This window comes from Typopeltis vanoorti, chromosome 12 (genome assembly GCF_054136105.1).
Source record: "Typopeltis vanoorti isolate ZY-2024b chromosome 12, IOZ_Tvanoo_1.0, whole genome shotgun sequence".
Taxonomy (NCBI): Eukaryota; Metazoa; Arthropoda; class Arachnida; order Uropygi; family Thelyphonidae; genus Typopeltis; species Typopeltis vanoorti.
The window spans coordinates 9,331,397-9,352,998 of record NC_143560.1 but is presented as its reverse complement, the minus strand read 5'-3'; the positions used below and the strand labels follow the sequence as shown (position 1 = coordinate 9,352,998).

At 34.3% G+C, this 21,602-nt stretch overlaps 1 protein-coding gene across 2 annotated transcripts in view; it reads left to right on the top strand.

The window, feature by feature from the left end:
* Positions 1-21,602, top strand: part of LOC150100573 (recQ-like DNA helicase Blm) — a 317,833-nt gene that overhangs the window by 42,108 nt on the left and 254,123 nt on the right. For both annotated transcript variants that reach the window (XM_090401345.1, XM_090401343.1), the window contains one exon: positions 19,411-19,571. In XM_090401345.1, coding sequence (XP_090257471.1) covers positions 19,411-19,571 — 161 coding nt within the window. The remainder of the gene's footprint in view (positions 1-19,410; positions 19,572-21,602) is intronic.

Sequence of the window (21,602 nt, the reverse complement as noted above, 5' to 3'; positions counted from 1 at the left end):
ATGGATCCAGATTTGGAAACTAAAGAGAATTTTTTTTTTGTTTGACTAACCTAACTTTTCAGCTCCATAAGTTAAATTTGGTGCAAAAATAGTCTTTTTGCAAGGTTTGAATGAATATTGCTGTTTGAATGCTTTAGGTAATTTCTCTCTTATTCCATGTAAATCTATTTAGCTGGCACCTCCATCACACAGCCTTTTTTTTTTTTTTTAATTTGTCACATTTTTACTAAAATGATTCTTAAATAGCTGAAATGTTTTTACTTGTTTTATAGGTTCTCCATTGAGAATACAGTTGATGCTTTCTGTAATCTAGCTTATTTTAATAGGCGATCATTTTTGTTGCTAATTTTCATGCATTACATTTGTTATAGTAGTTATTCAGTGTAGTTAAAAGGATCCAGAAGACAGTTGATTTGAGTATAACATATCATCCGTATAAATTAGAGCTGAGTTTAGTATCTCAGATTTTGATATTTGGTTTAATGCCATTTTCCTTCATAATGTGAATCATGTATATATTTATGTATACAGGCTGACCCCAGTCATATGACACATCAGGTTCCAGACCACCATTATATAGCAAATCACTCTTTTATTTTATTTTACTTGTAGATGCATGTAATTTAATGACATTTATAAGCAGTCATATACATGGCTCCAGAAATCCACTTGCCCACTTACCACAGGCAAGTTAATCAGAGACAAGTGGTGAGTGAACTTGAAGCCTTATTCTAATTGCATTCAAAATATATTATTTTCTTCGCATAATTTATACTTTTTTATTTTAAAACATCATCTCATTCACTGTCAAGTTATTTGATTATGGACAACTGACAATGAATTAAAGTAGTTTTGTTTCCAGATAGTTAGAAATAAAATTCTAGATCTGAAATCCTTAATTTGAACACTACAGTGTTTCCTTTAAAGTATTGCAAAAATCACTTTCAATTTCAGTTTCCTCTAAAAGTCATAACATAAATCAGTCATCTTCACTTTCTTCTGTTCTTTTATCTCCTTTAAGGTTCAGAAGTTTATTTTTATTTCTTTTTGAAAGACAAAAAAATGAATAGTTGTTAAAACTCAACTGGGGTGCTGTGTATTTTTTATGTAGGAGGGGAATGACCTGTAAGCTCTTTGAATGCTGCTGCTAGTTTCTTGGCTAAGTGATAATTAGGATTGTAGATTCTTTCAACAATCAGCCATATTGGTACATTATTTGTATATTTTTGGAAGGCCATAAATCCTGGGATGCATACATAGTGCAGGAACAGCTTTTAATAGTTTCTGTTGACCACGTGGTTACTGACTTCAGCATTTCTGTTGTTTTCTTTTTAATGCATTCTGTTGGATTATAGTTCACCGGTTGATTTGTTTATTGTTAAATATCAGTTGGTTAATTTTTCCAAGACAAGTTGTTCGGTTAAGAACAATTGTAGCATTATTAGTAATAATAATATGGGCCACATGCCCCTCATCCCTTCCCGTAGCTAACTTGTGCAGAACATTTTGAGCAGCGAGCTCTAGATTCAGCAACCTTAAAATCCAGAATTTGGCTAAGATATGTTTGCAATGTTTTCACCATTTAGTTCCACATCCACCAAACTAAACAATTTTCTCAGCCATCTAAAGAAACGACAGATGAAAATGAAATGGAAAAACAATCACACTTCCTTTTCTGAATACACTTATTACATGTCTTCTCTCAGGCTGTCTATTCTTCACTGTTTACTATAAACCTACACACACATGGGCCAATACATACACAAATACCCATGTCACCACCTTACACAAAAACTAGGTATCGTTAGCACTCTCAAAAACAGTGGTCTAATAATTTGTTATGATGATCAGACTCTGAAATATGAGCTTGAAATAATAAACAAAACATTCATAAAAAATAGCTACAACAAGAAAACATTCTGCAGACTCTTTTACAAAAATACAATCAAAAATAAAAAAGATTATAGTAAGTGTATAGTACAAATAATAACAAAAATAAAAAAAAGTATGCTCAACTCTTCTAAGGATTTCATTCCTTCCCTTGAACACACAAGTGTATACCCAGATCTGTGTATACCCACTCTCAGAACAAAAAAAAAAAAAAGGTGATGGATACATTAAGTTCCAACATTATGGAAAAGCATGCTTTCTGACCATGCACTTCAAATGTGCCTTAGGATTGATTAGTTTGATATTGACTTTTATAAATTCAAAGATGCAAAGATGTATTATACAAAAAGGGAAATAAAACTGAATATGAGAATTAGAGATATTTCCCTACTAAGTGTTCCTGATAAGATTTATGCAAGTATACTTGAGAAGGATTGTGGAAGGGAACTTGGTGAAGAACAAGCTGGATTCAGGCCAAATAGAGGATGTCAGGATCAGATTTTCACTTCTCGACAAAACAAGCAGGAAATTAGCAGTCTGTCCAACTGGCAGCGGAGCCTTTTGGTCTCTCGCCAAAGCAATTGGTCATAACTTCTGATCAACAATATTCCCACCCATATCATACCCTGATGGCTCTATTGCATCATTATCTACAGAAAAGGCCAATCTCCTGGCCTCACACTTTGCTTCCATTGCATGCATAATTGACAATGGCAAATGTTCCCCAACCATTCCAGATGCCCAACATACAATGTTCACTATATCCTTTTGCCAGAAAGAGGTCAGTAAAATACTGTCCAAATTAGATGCAGAATAGTCTCCTGTCGCCTATATACACTGTCATACACCACTGGTATCTATCCCACAGTCTGGAAATTGGCCCATATTCAACCCATTCCCAAGAAGGGCGACAAGTCACTGCCGTCCAGCTACCGCGGCATCTCGCTCACCTCAGTCCTGTCTAAAGTAATGGAAAAAAAAATAATCAATTCCCAACTCCTACACTACCTTGAAGGTACCCATCTAATAAATGACCACCAGTATGGATTCTATCGCTGTCAATCAACAGGAAATCTGCTCACATATGTCACCTATTTCTAGACAAATGCAGTGGAGAAGTTTGGCGAATCTCAAGCGGTTGCATTTGATATCTCCAGGGTGTTTGACTGGGTCTGGCAGAGGGGCTTACTAAGCAAGCTGCCATCTTTTGGTCTATCTCAAGACCTCTGTAGTTGGATTGCCAGCTTTCTGTCTCGACGCACACTATGTATATTGGGTTGACCTCCAACCCAATACACAGTTTTGCAGGCGACAACACATTGCACTCCTCCCTTTCTTTTGATAAATGTTACTCCACACAACTCACCTCAACCTACAGAACATCAACCACTACTGCTCTCAATTCTGATCCTTAAGCCATCCTCCATTGGGGTTCAGATAACCTGTCAATTTCAATGCTAATACAACCCGGTATTGTCTTATTTCTCATAAAAAGAACCATCTTCTCCCAGTATTATTTTTGATAACACCCAAATTTCCAGATAATTTGAGATTTCTCTTCTTGGAATTACCCTGACATCAAGCCTCTAATGACATAAACACATCACAGTCATTGTATCCTTCTAAAAAACTAGGATTTTTCTTTCGTTCCAGATATTACTTCACCCCTGAACAGCTGTTAACCTTATACAAATCACAAATCTACCCAACCATTGAATACTGCTCTCACATATGGTGTTGGGGTCCCAATGCTCCCTCAAAATGCTTGACTCAATACAGAGGAGAGCAATCAGACTTATTAATGACCCATTTCTTACCAACTCACTCCCCCCACTTTCACACAGATGATCGGTCTCTGCGCTATGTGTATTCTACAAATATTTCCATGGAAAATGTTTATCTGAAATAGCATCAGTAATTCCCCCACATAGCACTAAACTCATTGGAACATGTGCAGCTGCTGCTGCTGCTCAACATCCCTTCACATCATCCCTTGAAACCCTCAGAACAAGTTTCTTCTCCTCCTTCATCCCTGCAGCTGCTGTGCTATGGAACAGTCTTCCCCCAATACATTTCCCAAGGAATACAATATACAAACTTTTAAATCAAATGTAAACATGTACCTTCTTTCCCAACCCACCACCCATACACAGTACTAATGTACTATAGGTTGATTAGCAACCTCTCATGTATGGACTCAACATAAAAAAAAAAGAGAGAAATTATGGGAATATAACAAAGATCTATATTTAAGTTTTGTAGGTCTGGAAAAGGCATATGACAAGGTGCCAAGAAAAAAGCTATTCAAAACACTACAATTGTGTGGTGTCTATGGGGCATTATATCAAGCAATACTTAGCCTTTATTTCAGTTGTAATCAGCAGTTAGAATTGAAGGAAGTACAAGAATATGGTTTAATGTTAAATCTGCATTTCCAATTAAAGAAGCATTTCCAATTATGCTATCAAACCTGATAGCATAATTGGAAATGTTAATCTCATCTCTTTACTTTATGTATATGATGTTATACTTCTAAAAATTAAATAAATCCAGTACAAGTCCTACAAGATTTCCCGACTAAATTGAATAACTGTTGTAATAGATATGGTATGAAGGTCAGCAATAACAAGACAAAGACAATGAAAATAGGCAGAAGCATTGAAAATATCAATGAATTTGAATGGAGAACCTATAGACAAATAAAACATTTCAGCTACTTTGGCACGATTTTTCGTGAAGATGGTAAATTAAATATGGAAATAGACAACAGAATCAACAAAGCTGGTATGGTAGGAAGTCAGTTGAATAAATTTATATGGAATAAAAGAGAAATTAGTCAAAACACTAAATTAGCTGTATACAAGACCAAACCAAGTTCAAACCAATTTTAACTGGATCTGAGAGCTGGGTTAGAAAAAAGAAAACACTTGACCAAAGACTAGAGAGAAAGATAGGGGCAAGAACAGATTGCAATATCATATTAAAAATGAGGATATCAGGAAAGAACTTGACATTATTAACATCCACCTAAGATTTCCAGAGCTAATCTCAGGTGGTATGGTCACCTAAACAGAATGGAAGAGGAATGATTAGCAAAACAAGTGTTCTCTGCCAGGTTGGCAGGAAAAAGACTCAGAGGAAGACCCAGATATAGGTGGATTGATACAGTAAAAAAGTGCCTTAGAAGACAGAAATATAAGATCTGATGATGTTGGAGTTCTTGACAGATAATAGATTGATTTGGAGGAAAATTGTAGATAGGAAGTTAGTGGTGATGTAAGTTTTTCATGTAGTACTATCATATCCTGTACATCCCTTGAGGGTACATGTCAGGAATTTGATGATGTTGAATTCAAAGATGCCTGCTTATCCATAAACCCAATCTTCTGAAGAAAAGTATCAGCTTAAAAGTCTCAAGGACGGCTCATCTACAGCCCACACAGGAATAAGAAAAAGATCCTCAGCAATTTTTCAAGCATCAATAACCCATATATTGGATATTAGGAAGAATAGAAATTTAATTTGATAATGTCTGGTGGTTCTCAGACAACAAATAGAACTTAAAGTATCAAGATTATAGGAAACTAGTAGCTGCTGATTAGTTTTATCAATGTATTTATGACTTTTTTTTTTGTTCTTTTTGTCACCAGTCATGCTAGGGTCAACGGTTGACAAAACAGTTATATATAGCCCACTGTAGGGTATACTGATGTCACTTGTGTGTATATATCTATACACACAAGTGACTATAATCTTTAGTGTGTGTATATATCTATTGCTGAAGATAACCTTGATGTAAAGGTCAAAATGTTAAATTTTATTTTAATATAATTAAAGTAAGTTGTTCTCTAACATTGTTGACATTGTGGTTTGTCTCTGTAATTATTTACAATAAATCTGATGTTGTATATCAGTGAATACATGCATGAATACTGCCAGTGAGATAAGAGCACCGTGTAAGTGGGAAAAATGAAATGAACAGTACTCGAAGATGATGAAATTTCAGTTTCTGTTAAGAAAAGATAGGTAATGTTTTGCATATTGGAGATGGAAATGAACAGCATTGAGAGTGAAGTAACGTGTGATAATCACCACATATGTGCGTGGTACTAATCTGGAAGACTGGAAGATTTTCCTTTTACCATATTCTACTATTATATGCCATGTCGTACCATCATTTTGCATTATGATGTAAACCAACAAAAATACAGTTTGGTTGGCTAAATCTCAAATTTCCAGACTAAAATATTCAAGAAAAAATTAAATAGAGTTTGAAAACAAGAATCAAACCTAGGAGATTCATTTGCAAATCCTGAAGAAAACATTGGCTGATTTAGATAGAGATTCATGTGGTCAGGCTGTCTGAAAGGATAGAAAACGCAGAACTCCGTGGTGAACTCAGGAAGTTAAAGAGGCAGTGATGGAATAGAAGAGAACAAAAAGTTTTGCAATAAGTCAGCTTGCGAATATAGAATACAGAGAAAAATGTTGGAAAGTGAAACGGTGTGTGTAAAAACAAGCCAACAAAAGTCATGGGAAGACTTTGGTAAGAAAATAGAAAATAAATATCAGGAAGGTAGCAAAATATTCTGGAGACCATTGAAGAAGCATAGAAATGGAGCAAAGAGTACTGTAAAAGTAATCAGAGATGATAAAGGTGAAATGAAAACAGAAGATAGAGATATTCTAGATATGTCACAGTGTAAAAATAATCATATTAAAAATTCTGAATATTTTTACGTATTAATTTTGCTTGTTAGTTTTTGTTTTCATACACGCAGTGTCTGCACTTGCGATGTGCTCGTTATGAAAATATTATGTTAGAAGTAATATGTAAGGAAGTAAAAATATTGAAGTACTTACTTAATTGATTATTTGTATTATTTATAAGAAAGTTTGTTGTATTTTTTAATGTTGAATTTTGTGTTTGTGAAAGACTTTCTTCAGCGCTGGTGGATACAGCGAGTCAGCCGTATTATTACAATGCGTAGTTTCTGACGTTGTTGAAGTGCGCATGCTCCCGGAGTGAACTTGATGTTTGTTTGACAGCTGACAAGAAAAGCGTTGCGTATCCAAGTTACAGTGGTAAACAGGAGAGCGTTCGGAAAGTTTTTAGAACACTGGCCGAGGAATATTCAAGTTGGGAGGAACTTGATTTTTTGTGTGCGGCAGTTAAAAGGAAATTTTATATTGTATTCCGAAAAAGGAATAGTGGAAATAATATGTTTCAAGAAGGAATAAGTACAGAAGAAAAAGGAAATCTTGAAACTAAGTTTTATAAACTGGCCGAGGAATATTCAAGTTGGGAGGAACTTGATTTTTTTTGTGTGCGGCAGTTAAAAGGAAATTTCATATTGTATTCCGAAAAAGGAATAGTGGAAATAATATGTTTCAAAAAGGAATAAGTAAAGAAAAGGGAAATCTTGAAACTAAGTTTTTATAAACTGGCCAAGATATATTCAAGTAGCAAGGAACTTGATTTTGTTTTGTGTGAGGCAGTAAAAAAGAATTTTAAAGGGATCCTGAAAAATGAAGTACAGAACCTTGTAACTTCTGGAAAGAGCCTTAACAGGAAGAGAATAAGACTATGAACATTTTTTTTGTGATTGTAAAAAAAAGGTGTTTTGTCTTAAGAGTAAGTTTATATTTTTAAATAAGGCCTTGGATCCATATAATCTGTAATTGTAGTTATGTATTTTTACTAGAAGTGTATATATGTTGTTTTAAGTTTTATTAAATGTGTTTATTTTGTACTTGGTATTGAGTCAATGATTAGTTGGATTCTGAAAGAGTGAGTTAAAGTCATTGCACCAATTGGAGTGAACTCTTTGTGCAAATATAATAACATATAGGGACACTCGGAGTCAAAAATAAAAATAATTGTTAGTAAATGAAATATTATTTATAATACACATTATAAATAATAATGGCGCAGTATATAGGATAAATTCATTAAATATTAACAATGGCGCAGCCTATTATAGGATAATTCATTAAATATTAACAACAGGATTGATTAGAAAGGTGCCAAGTCCTTACATTGCACTACATCCTGTTACAACATCAATTCAAAGAAGCCTATGAAATGTTTATCCACCAATCCAGTCTTCTCAACAGAATTGACAGCTTTGGAAGTCTCAAGGATTGGGATAGCTCATCTACGATCCACACAGCAGTTAGAAAAAGACATCCAACAATTTTTCCAGCAGGTATAACCCACACATTGGATACTAGAAAGAATAGAAATTTAATTTGATAATGATACATTATTTGTCATACAACAAACAGAACTTAATGTATGGAGATTATGTCACCAAAAGGCTGCAGGTTCGAATCCTGCCGTAGGCATGGATATTTGTGATTGTCTTTGGAAATACTGCGGTGGTGGTCAGCGGTAGATGCATTGGTGTAGTTGTAGTCAGTTGGTGGATTGAGTTGCGGAGACAAAGTTGTAGAGCAGGTGCCCTCCCTCGATGAGTCTTTGGACTCCCTGGAGGTGTCTAATAATAATAATAATAATTAAAGATTATATGAAACTGATAGTTGCTGATTAATTTTACCTAAGGATTTATGACTTTTTTTTTTTTGTCAGCAGAGCTCTCAGACTAGGGTCAACAGTTAACCAAAGCAGTTTACTTAGCCTACTGTGTGTATACTAACATAGGTTGTGATCTAGTTGTGTGTGTGTGTGTGTACACACTATTTGTCATTTGCTCTCCCTTTCATTCTCTTAACCACAATCCATTCTGATTTGATTTCTGTTTTGATGTTGAGTTTCTGTGATGCAACTTTCTTAATAGTGAAGTCATCTTCCTTGGAGATTTTTAATGGTCAAACTATTTTGTTTTTTTATTACGCTGATCCAGTAGGTTGTGAGATGCCCAGACTTTGCTATTACCAGTGATCTTACACAAATTGTTCATGTCTGGTAGAATACCAGATAACCCTAAGCACTAACCACTGTGTAGCTACTGACATAGCTACATAGTCCATCTTCACTTATCTGCTTTATTTCCCTGTTAAAATTGTCTTTTCCTGTATTCTTATCCAAACACTTACTGAATATCTAAAATTATTATTAGTTCATTTATTATTATTTATTTTATTTATTTATTTATTTTTTTGAAGTGTTAATTCTATTCCAATTTAAATTTTTGTGCTTTATCTAAGCCACGTTTCTCCAAAATTTTGCTAAGGCTGTACAGTAGAAGAACTAGTATATTGCAATTTTATTTTGATGAATGCTAATTGCAAGGGCATATTACAATTAGCTTTCATCAAAATCTCCATCTCCCATTCATTAAATCTCCATATAAAGGCAGATGGCTTAAAGTGGTTAGTATATCGACTCTCCAACCAACATTGTTTTATCTCTAGAGCATCATTTCTGGATTATTTAATCCTATCCTACCCTTGGTGCTAATTACTGATGGATTATAGCCTAACCTCTAGAACTTATTTTAAAGGGGTAAAAGCACTAACTTCTGATGTCTGAATGCCATTTATGCTTTCTGATCCCTTAACTTTGGCCATAACTTTTTTCCAGCCATGCTTCTGTTGTTTTGCACTCGAATGGTTCTGTTGCATTATTTTGAAACAGAACCATTTTGTTCTGTTGCTTTTTATATGGGTATTGATGCAACTTTATTTCAAATTCTTGCATAGATGATCCATGATTCTAGTGGTAAGACTTATACGTTGGTTAGACATAACTGGTAATTAATTTACGGAATTAACAACGCATATAAAGTAAATTAATTAAAGATAACTTTAATGAATCACTTCTATATTTCGACAATGTCACATTGTCATCTTCAGGAACATAAAGATATGGTATGTGCACTACAGGAACTAACAAAGCAAATGAGGCAGAAATTAAGACACTAATTTTGTTCCTAAAGTCCTAATGGTGCCCTCTTGCGGGCTAATTTGGTAGTCTTGGCTGTTGGGCTGAAGTTCTCATAATGAAAGTCTCCCAAATTTGGGGCAGTTTCATGCACCCGAATTTGTTGAGGTTAGGAACGTTTTTTAGAGCTGCTGAAGATTCAGCAGCAATCTTCAGCAGCTCTAAAAAACGTTCCTAACCTCAACAAATTCGGGTGCATGAAACTGCCCCAAATTTGGGAGACTTTCATTATGAGAACTTCAGCCCAACGGCCAAGACTACCAAATTAGCCCGCAAGAGGGCACCATTAGGACTTTAGGAACAAAATTAGTGTCTTAATTTCTGCCTCATTTGCTTTGTTAGTTCCTGTAGTGCACATACCATATCTTTATGTTCCTGAAGATGACAATGTGACATTGTCGAAATATAGAAGTGATTCATTAAAGTTATCTTTAATTAATTTACTTTATATGCGTTGTTAATTCCGTAAATTAATTACCAGTTATAGATGATCCAGGTAAGTGTTCTCCTATCATTCCACACATGCAATACACAATGTTTCCTTTGATTTAACAGCAGAAAAGGATGAGAAGAATTTTGTACAAAATGTGAATATTGAAAACTCTCTTGGATGTTACACCATTGTTCTAAAGGGTTTTATGTAAATTTTCCCATAAAAGGGTAGAAATGTATCATACATTAGAACTCTGTGTATTAGCACTTCAAGTTTAGATAATTAAAAAAAAAAAAAAAAAAACACCTGATTTAGATAACCAGTTGGTGGTCTTACTCCAGCAGTGAATTTAATGCACCGTCTAAGGCATTCACAAATATCTATGCCACTGTGTGATTTGAGCACATGGCTTGTTGGTTGGAGTGTAATTATGTTATCCACTTGGCCAGCCAGCCAACAAATGTTTGCTCCAGTTGTATGTTATTCTGTTAGTGTCTACCTGTCCTGCAGTATGGAAATTAGGCCATATTCAACCCATTCCTAAGAAGGGCAATAAATCCTTACAATCAAACCCCATCCACTTTCTCTCATTTCAGTTGTTTGTAAAGTAATGGGAGAAAATCATATTTAACTTCTACATTATGTAGAAACATCTCAATAAATAAATGATTCCTGGTATGGATTCTGCTCATATTCACTGAAGTGACAAAGTGAGTGACATGTGCATGTTTTATACAAAATTCTTCTCATCCTTTCTGCTGTTAATATTTGCAATGCTTTGTTACTTATGATGATAGATGGATCTTTATCCTCAAACTTTGTTACTGTTTCCTTATTTTGCAAGGCCTTGTTCATTCATCCACTGTCTGAAATCTTTATATCAGAGGCTGATATTCTCTGATATAATGCCTTATATCAGAGAACTTCACATGTTCTACAGCTATCTCTATCTGGATTATTTAATTATATGCTGATACACCATTTTACTAGTATATACTAGTAAAATGGTAAAATTTTTACTAGTATATACACATACCAGCCACTGAATTAGAAACCTTTATTGCAATTGTACATAAACATCACTTACACAATGTATATGCAAAATACTTGATCATGTGTGTCACCGCATACTCTAGACAACTATTTAAGTATGTTCTTGGTCAGTAATTGTCAATAGTCTTGATCATAATGGGAAAAACAAAGGATCTCTCGGAGTTTGATAAAAGGCTTATTGTGGGTGCCTGTTTAGCTGGAGTCATGATTTTGAAAATAGCAGAGCTGACTGGTTTCTCAAAAGGTGAGCTATCCCTGGTGTTTAATCATTGGAAAAATAACCATTATTGCTTGTCTAAGAGATGTAATTGTGGTCCTAAAAAGTCTGTCAGGAACGAGATTGCTGTCATCTGAGAAGACTTGTATGGACAAACAGAGCTTTCTGTGTGCAGCAGTTGACTGAAGCACTTAATGAAGGCTGTTCCCAACCCATGTCTTGCTGAACTATGCTCAGGGAATTATTAGTAAATTGTAACCTTCATGGGGTCAATGGACTTGTTGTGGGAGGTCTACTCAACCAGCAACCAGTGCTGGATTAAACCCTGTGGAGGCTCCTAGGCAGTCGAAATCTCGCCCCCCCCCCCCACAACTGACAGCTGACAGAAAATGAGCTTTTAAGAAACAAACTGTAATGTGAACCTTGATGTCTATTGTTTTAGTACTTTAAGTTGTTAATGGGTACATTACATTACATTAATATGGTATTTCTCTATAGAGCCTTTAATGTAAAGTTTTCATTTCTTTGAGTTAATTCATTTTTTCTATCTTTTGGAAACAATTTAAGAAAGCTTGATTGTAATGTTCTTTCAAGATCAAATCAATATTATTTTGATCCGTTGTCGCTGGACCCATAGGCTGTTGCCTACTCTGCCTATTTGGTAATCTGGCACTGCCAGTAACATATCTCTCATAATGAGCTTTGAATTTATTTATACTACCTGCACTCACAATGCACTCAGGCAACGCATTCCACTCACTAACAACTCTCTGCGTAAAAAATCTACTCCTCACACCCTTCTTCATTACATATACCACTTCCAGGGATGACCTCTCATTTTTCCCATCTTAACATCCACTCTTTTTATAATTTCAAAACTTAAAATCAAATTTAAGTGATGTTAACAATGGAAGCACTTTTTTACATTTGCATATATATATATATATATGATAATTTTTAGAATCAAAATGGCATTTAATATACAATTAATACTTTGAACAGAAATTGAAATGTAATTTAACTAGTATATAAGGAAGCAAAATGTAGAGGATGAGCCTAAGCACACTGACAATTATTCATTTTTAATAATTCAGAAGAAAGATCTTTTTCCTTCTGAATTTGTTTGAAAACATTACAATAGTTACTTATTTAAGTAACGAAACCTGTGGTGCGTTCATAATTAGAAGAAACACACGTATAAACCACAGTGAAAATTATTTAATTGTAAATATTTCATCCTAAGTATCTTAGGACATCATCAGTACAGTATTTAAACAAAAATTAGGAATAACATACAGTTAGGGTGCATGATTACGATAGAATCTCATGAAAACGTGCATAACGTGCTAAAGTAGTAAAAAAAAAAAAAAAAAAAAAAAAAAAAAACGTTAATTATTTAAGACAGTTATGAATTGGTATCGAGAACCACAGTGGTATTTCCTTTATCAGCTCTAGTAATGATTAAATTTTTGTTACGTTTTAAGGAAATAATAGCTTTCAATTCCGACGGTGGGATATTTAATTCTGAAGGTTTGGCATTGTAGATCATTTAGCTACTTCGAAACAAAGTTTGTTGGCTTCAATATTGGAGAGATGCTTGATGTTTCTTTCTATATTATGTATAAAGTCTAAATATGGGAAACACTTTGGTGAAATCGCAAATTTATGGCCTCTTGCTAGAACATTTAATTCATCTTTTGTTAGTTGACGGTTAGATAAATTGACTACCCATTTTTCCGTTGGTAATTTGTTAGTGATCTTTTTTGATCGATTTAATAGATTAAGGTATTTAATATGTAGAGCACTATTGCTTTTATCAAAAGCTTTTTTCCCCGAATTCTTTGAGACAATTATAATTAATTGTAGCAATTCTTGATTTAACGTATTTGATAAATCTGTTTCTAGTTCTGTAATATTTAAATTGTTTGTTGCTAGTTCATGCTTAGACACTCGTAACTGATTGAGCAGTAAGGAATGACTTGCTTTTTGATAGATTTTATGGGCGCCTGGAGATTTGATCGTTTCTTTCAGTTTTGCAAAGGTTGGAATAAGATTATCACGTCTGCACTTTTTTAAAAAAGATATTCTAGCTCGTAGCTAACCCTGTTTTAGTTGCAGTTTTCCTAGTAAGTTTGTCTTCTGCGCTGTCATTTCCCCGTGAAGGTATAAAACTTTTTTAAATAACGAAACCTGTGGTGCGTTCATAATTAGAAGAAACACATGTATAAACCACAGTGAAAATTATTTAATTGTAAATATTTCATCCTAAGTATCTTAGGACATCATCAGTACAGTATTTAAACAAAAATTAGGAATAACATACAGTTAGGGCGCATGATTACAATAGAATCTCATGAAAACGTGCATAACGTGCTAAAGTAGTAATAAAAAAAAAAAAAAAAAAAACCGTTAATTATTTAACACAGTTTTGTATGATAATTTCCCATACTTTAGTAATAGTAAGAACGTCGTTGCGGTTTAGGTTTGGTCTGTGTAGTAGGGCTTCAGAACTTTGTATAAACGTTCATGTTTAAATAAAGATCGATGTAAAAGTTTAGCCTTTTCCCAATGGATCCTATGGTTTGGATTTTCAATTCCGTGTTGAGAGAGGCCAGATTTCTGCGGTTTAAGAAGACGAATGTGGTCTTGATGCGTTTCTGAACAGGTAGGTCTGTTCACAAATGCATCTCGGAACATCAAGACCACATTCGTCTTCTTAAACCGCTGAAATCTGGCCTCTCTCAACACGGAATTGAAAATCCAAACCATAGGATCCATTGGGAAAAGGCTAAACTTTTACATAGATCTTTATTTAAACATGAACGTTTATACAAAGAAAGTTCTGAAGCCCTACTACACAGACCAAACCTAAACCGCAACGATGTTCTTACTATTCCTAAAGTATGGGAAATTATCATACAAAACTGTGTTAAATAATTAACGTTTTTTTTTTTTTTTTTTTTTTTGTACTACTTTAGCACGTCATGCACGTTTCATGAGATTCTATTGTAATCATGCGCCTGTATGTATTTATGTTATTCCTAATTTTTGTTTAAATACTGTACTGATGATGTCCTAAGATACTTAGGATGAAATATTTACAATTAAATAATTTTCACTGTGGTTTATACGTGTGTTTCTTCTAATTATGAACGCACTACAGGTTTCGTTATTTAAAAAAGTTTTATTTCTTCACGGGGAAATGACAGCGCAGAAGACAAACTTACTAGGAAAACTGCAACTGAAACAGGGTAAACTACGAGCTAGAATATCTTTTTTAAAAAAGTGCAGACGTGATAATCTTATTCCAACCTTTGCAAAACTGAAAGAAACCATCAAATCTCCAGGCGCCCATAAAATCTATCAAAAAGCAAGTCATTCCTTACTACTCAATCAGTTACGAGTGTATAAGCATGAACTAGCAACAAACAATTTAAATATTACAGAACTAGAAACAGATTTGTCAAATACGTTAAATCAAGAATTGCTACAATTAATTATAACTGTCTCAAAGAATTCGGGAAAAAAAGCTTTTGATAAAAGCAATAGTGCTCTACATATTAAATACCTTAATCTATTAAATCGATCAAAAAAGATCACTAACAAATTACCAACGGAAAAATGGGTAGTCAATTTATCTAACCGTCAACTAACAAAAGATGAATTAAATGTTCTGGCAAGAGGCCATAAATTTGCAATTTCACCAAAGTGTTTCCCATATTTAGACTTTATACATAATATAGAAAGAAACATCAAGCATCTCTCCAGTATTGAAGCCAACAAACTTTGTTTCGAAGTAGCTAAAGTGATCTACAATGCCAAACCTTCAGAATTAAATATCCCACCGTCGGAATTGAAAGCTATTATTTCCTTAAAACGTAACAAAAATTTAATTATTACTAGAGCTGATAAAGGAAATACCACTGTGGTTCTCAATACCAATTCATATGACCGAAAAATTTATTTACTTCTTCGAGATCGTAATACTTACTCCAAATTGGATTTTGATCCTACGAATCGTCAACTCAGAAAATTAAATAAGCTACTTAATGAAACTTCCTCCTTAGATGAAGAAACAATCAAAAAACTTAAGACATACCATGCAAGACCTCCTAGAATTTATGGCTTACCTAAGCTACACAAAACTAATGTTCCACTTAGACCTGTCGTAGACTGTATCGGCTGTCCAACGTACAAGTTATCAAGATTCTTATCTAACCTTCTCCGCCTTCACATAGGCCACTCAGTCTCTTCAATCAAAAATTCTACTGAGTTTCACACAAAAATTAAAGACATTCAACTATCAAAAACTGACTTGTTAATCAGCTTCGACATTGTCTCCCTCTTCACTAACATTCCCCATAAAGAAACAATAGAATTACTAACTGAAAAATTTCCGTCTGATATAGTTGAATTGTTCAAGTTTGTTATTGCATCAGGTTACTTCACCTGGGAAGGTCAAATTTACAAGCAAGAGGAAGGAACAGCAATGGGATCGCCTTTATCACCAAACCTATCAAATTTGTTTCTAGAACACCTTGAGGAAAAAATATTCACTTTTGAACCCAAACCAAAAATTTGGCTAAGATATATTGATGACGTATTTGCAGTATGGAATCATCCCGAACCTGAATTACAACTGTTTCTAGATAAAATTAACCTTCTTCATCATCGCATCAACTTTACGTTAGAAAAAGAATCTCCACAGGGTATCTCTTTTTTGGATTTACACATCAAAAGAAAAGCAGACGGTTCCATCGCCACTTCCGTCTTTCGCAAGCCTACATTCTCAGGTCGCTACATTCACAATTCTTCTGCTCATCATCCATCTCAGAAATCTGGCGTTATTAAATCACTAGTTTCCAGAGCACACAAATTCTGCTCCTCTGAAGAATCTTTAAACTAGGAATTAGAAGTTATCAAAAATACAGCCATCCTAAATGGATATAATCCCAAAACAACTCGAAAAATCATCAGTCACTTCTGCGTACATCAAACCAGACAGGAAGAAGTGCATAGGATTCCCATACCTTACGTTAAAGGCATCTCAGAATGTCTTTCTAAAATTATGAAGAAATACAATTTTGCCACTACTTACAAACCTATCAACCAAATTTACAACTTATTACCTTCTCCTAAGTACAAATTCTCACCCTTGATGTTACCTGGTGTTTATGAGATTCCATGCTCATGCAGATTATTTTACTTTGGACAGACAGGTAGGTCTGTTCAGAAACGCATCTCGGAACATCAAGACCACATTCGTCTTCTTAAACCGCAGAAATCTGGCCTCTCTCAACACGGAATTGAAAATCCAAACCATAGGATCCATTGGGAAAAGGCTAAACTTTTACATAGATCTTTATTTAAACATGAACGTTTATACAAAGAAAGTTCTGAAGACCTACTACACAGACCAAACCTAAACCGCAACGACGTTCTTACTATTCCTAAAGTATGGGAAATTATCATACAAAACTGTGTTAAATAATTAACGTGTTTTTTTTTATTTTTTTTTTTATTACTACTTTAGCACGTTATGCACGTTTTCATGAGATTCTACTGTAATCATGCGCCCTAACTGTATGTTATTCCTAATTTTTGTTTAAATACTGTACTGATGATGTCCTAAGATACTTAGGATGAAATATTTACAATTAAATAATTTTCACTGTGGTTTATACGTGTGTTTCTTCTAATTAATAGTTACTTATATAGTTTAAATACCATCTCAAATAGGAATGGAAAGAATTTACTTGAAAAAGCATCAATTTTAAACTTCATTATAACCTAATTGTCACCTATTAACTATATAATAAACATGATATAATTAGAGAGCTGTTTCTAAATCACAATAAATAAATGAATTGGATCATAGGATTATATTATGCTTTGTATATTTTCATGTCTGTTATCAATGGAGAAAATTATCTAATATTTCACTGGAAAAAACACTGCCATCATTTTCAAAGTTTTGCATATATGTATATATATAATATCAAGCACAAACAAAATGGTGACACATTCAAAGCAAGGATTCAAATTTCCAAATCTTGGTAGATGGATAATTCAGTTTTCATATCAAGTAGGTTTCTCTCTTAAAGGTCTCTCCTGTTTCATTTGAATTTGCATAATAATTTGGTCTTTTCCAGTGTACAAATTTCCAATGATGGTACAATCTCTGTAAGCTCACATTCTTCTGATCAGAATATCACTACTGGATTAAGAGATACCAGTAAAAAGAATCTCGCTCCTGTGGTAAATATTTTAAGCAAGCAAGCAAGCTGTCCCTTGTTTAACAGTCCATGGCACCCGAATGTTATCAATCACATGAGATTCCATTTACTGAAAATATGGAGAATGACATTACAGAGAGAGAAGCTGATTTCACTTAGGCTCAAGGACAAAACAAACGATATGCATATTAGTGTGGCTCATACCATTTTTCTTTTGCTGCATATTATATATATATATCTGTATATATATATAGATATCTATATATATATAGATATATATTATTATTATTATTATTACGGGCTACTCCAGGAGTCCTAATTAGACTCATCGAGGGAGGCCCTAAACATCATGTTCACACAACTGTTCAACATTCTCACAGTATCTATCATACCTTGCCTTGAACTTGCTCACTGTCATAGCACCCACAACAGACTCTGGCAGCTTATTCCACTCATTTACCACTCTAAAAGTAAAGAACCCAGCTCTAACACCCCTGCTAACCACGCTCTTGCCCAGCTTCCATGGGTGTCCCCTAGTTCTCCCACCACCAGTCCTGATCTCAAAAATATCATCTGAATTAATCCTATAGAATCCTTTTAGCAATTTGAATGTCTCAATCATATCTCCCCTTTTCCGCCTATCAACTAGTTTCTGCAACCCACAAATCTTCAACCTGTTCTCATATGGTTCATTCCATAGACCTGTTATCATCTTAGTCACTCGCCTCTGGATCCTCTCCACCTCCTCCCCATCAAGAAGGAACCGAGGTGACCAAATCTGGGCACAGTAGTCAAGATGGGGTCTTATCAAGGCTCGATACAGAGGAACAATAACTTGCTTGTCTCTGCTTGTCAAACTATTCTTCAGTAACCAAGTGAGTTGATGAGCTGATTTAGCTACTTTCGCAATGTGCCCCCTAAACTTCATCTCCCTATCCACCAACACTCCCAAGTCCCTGCCCTCATCAATCTCTTGGAGTACAGTTCCGCCAATGTGGTATACTGCTGCTAATCTTTTCACTCCGAAATGCATAACCTTACATTTTGTCACATTAAATTGACATCCATTCTCCTTAGTCCAGAACTCCAATCTATCTAAGTCATCTTGCAAGACTTTGACACCTTCTGCGTTCACTATATATATATATATATATATATATATATATCTGTGTGTGTGGTTTCCATCCATGAAAGTTTTTTTATAAGCCTATAATACATTCATGTTGTGGGTGAACAAAGTATTTTTTTTCTATTTTTTAAATTTTATATATTTTTTGTATTTTTCATTTATTATTATTATGTTTTATATAGTTTGGAAACCCTGCATTTGAGAACAAACATGGAACTTTTTTTTGCAAGTTTCATGTTTGTTCACCTACAGACAATCACAAATATCCATGCTCATAGTGAGATTCGAACCAACGAACAACCTGTTGGTAGGAGAGTGGTACACTAACCATTTGGCCAACCAAGCCATCAAAGAGCTTATACTATAAACTCTAGAAAATGTTGGGAATATTTTTTTCAGGAAGAAGTATAACACTACCATCAAATTGTTGATATGTCTTTAAGTGTAGATATTATCTTTTGTGCACATCCTTTTCCAAGAATATTATATGAAGTGAAGCATTATTAAGAAATAACTGCTTGGTTGAAAATGATTTTTAATGTTTAGGCAATCACGGACATCAACATTAAATACAGAACTCATAGAAAATCTTGAAACTAGCAACAAAAGAAGCCCAAATCTCTGCTTGTATAAGGGAAATGTTAAAACTTGCCAAGAGATAACTTTGGATGATTTAGATGATTTTGATCTCTCTGGGACCAAATCAGGTAATAAATTTAATACATGTTTTTGTTATTCCTTTCTAGACAATCTGCTTTGCTTGTTACTGTTAATGAATGTATTTTAATTGTTTTTAATTTTGTGTTTTCCAAGAAATAGCTTTTTTTTTTTTTTTAATTATTGCCTTGCGGTTTAGAATTTTGAAAATCGAGAATGAGTAATCATAGAAAACATGAGTTTATGAAAGTGTGTCGAGTTATAACACCACAAGAATAAAATCAACATACTAATTTATTCCTCTCATTCTGCTCCTTATATTTTCTAGATATGAAACCAGCATATTTGGACTCAAATAACACTTTCACAACTTTACAAGGCATTAACAATCGAGCAGTTGTGGAAATATTTCAAAATAGCAGTGGACCAAGGAATTAACATTCTGTCATGGTGTTCTGTACACTGGTTTTAGAATAGTCTGCAGCTGTTGAGCAGAAGGTCATTTTAAAATGGCGATTTCTCAGGTGTTGGATAAATGAATGTAGCTATACTTGTTGAGGTTAAGTGAGTGCTTCATTGCTGATGCTGGCTCCAAAAATAGTCTCATGGAATTGTAATATCTTCTGTGTAGCACTGTAGAGTCTTCTTCTATATAATGATGGTTGACAAAATAAAGTTTGAACACGAAGTATCTTCACAACTAGTCTACTTGTATATAGAAGCTGATGACTTCACATCAGTTGCTTTAGTATATGATAATGCAAAGTATACTTCCTTTTGGATGTGCATAATTCTATACATTATGGGAGGATCATTACCTAGACTGGTTTTGACCTTTATTACGGTCTCATCAGTGGGAATCAGATCCAGGAAGATACTAAGGTAATTGACTTCAGCATCAATTACCTTAGTATCTTCCTTGGATACTAAGGTAATTGATGCTGAAGTCATTAGCCTCTGTATATAAGTAATCTAGTCATGAAGATACTTCACTTGCTTGCACTTGGATCAAAGATTAAACAAGAATATAATTTCTTGGCAAGTACAATTTATTTTATTATGCCAACCATGATTAAATGGAAGAAGACTGTACTGTATTATCCTCACCACATTGAAGAATGGCATGGTCTACGACATCAGTTCAAGATCCTGAAGATTCTGATCTTTGAACACTGTGTTGAAGCAAAGCTATGAATAGTGTGTGTTATTGGTCACTGAGAAAAAGTCATATATATATATATAAATGACTTTCCTGAACATTCCTGTATTGTTGGTGCAGTGCTAAAAGGAAACCATCCACTCCACTATGATATGCAGATAGCTACCTACCACCTTTTTTGAAAGTGATGGTCTTTTATAGAGATCAAACAGAGAACTGAAAAGAAGTTTCATTTGTTCTATAAAAGGACTTTTGAATTAACTAACTCTTAGCCTGTGATTATCTTTCTGGATTATTTAATTCATGGTGCTAATGTACGATGAGTTTACAACATTTTGTGTGTGGGAATCACAAAGAAAAATAAATTATAGAGAGCAGAAGTTAAACCAAAGGATGGCAATTTGTTGAGCAAGCTTTGATGCAGAATCCAATGATATGCCTGGAAATTTCAAGAGCAACAGCACATATTTCTCCAAACCTTTCCATATCATGTGTCCAGAGGTGGATGATAAACTAAGGAAAGATCTGCTGTGGAGAGTAGCAGAATATTTGCTGATGTTCAATAGTTAACTGCAGTGGGCTTCTTAATTTCATCAGCAGTCAACTTCTCAGGTAGTGAGAAGTTGACTGTTTGCCTTGGTGATTTATTTTTATAAGAGTTATCCATAAAGTTGACTGCATTTAGGTGTTGCAGCATTGTCATCTTGTAAAGAACCTAACATTCCTTCACAGTACAACTTGAAACCCACAGAACAAGTTCTTTTCCACCTCCTTCATCCCTGCAGTGTTGTGGAACAGTCTCTCCCCCCCCTCCATGTGTTTTCCAAGGAATACAATATACAGGCCTTCAAATCCAATGTAAAAAAGTTTCTCTTTTCCCAGCTCACTATCCATACATGGTATCAATGCTATAGGTTGATCA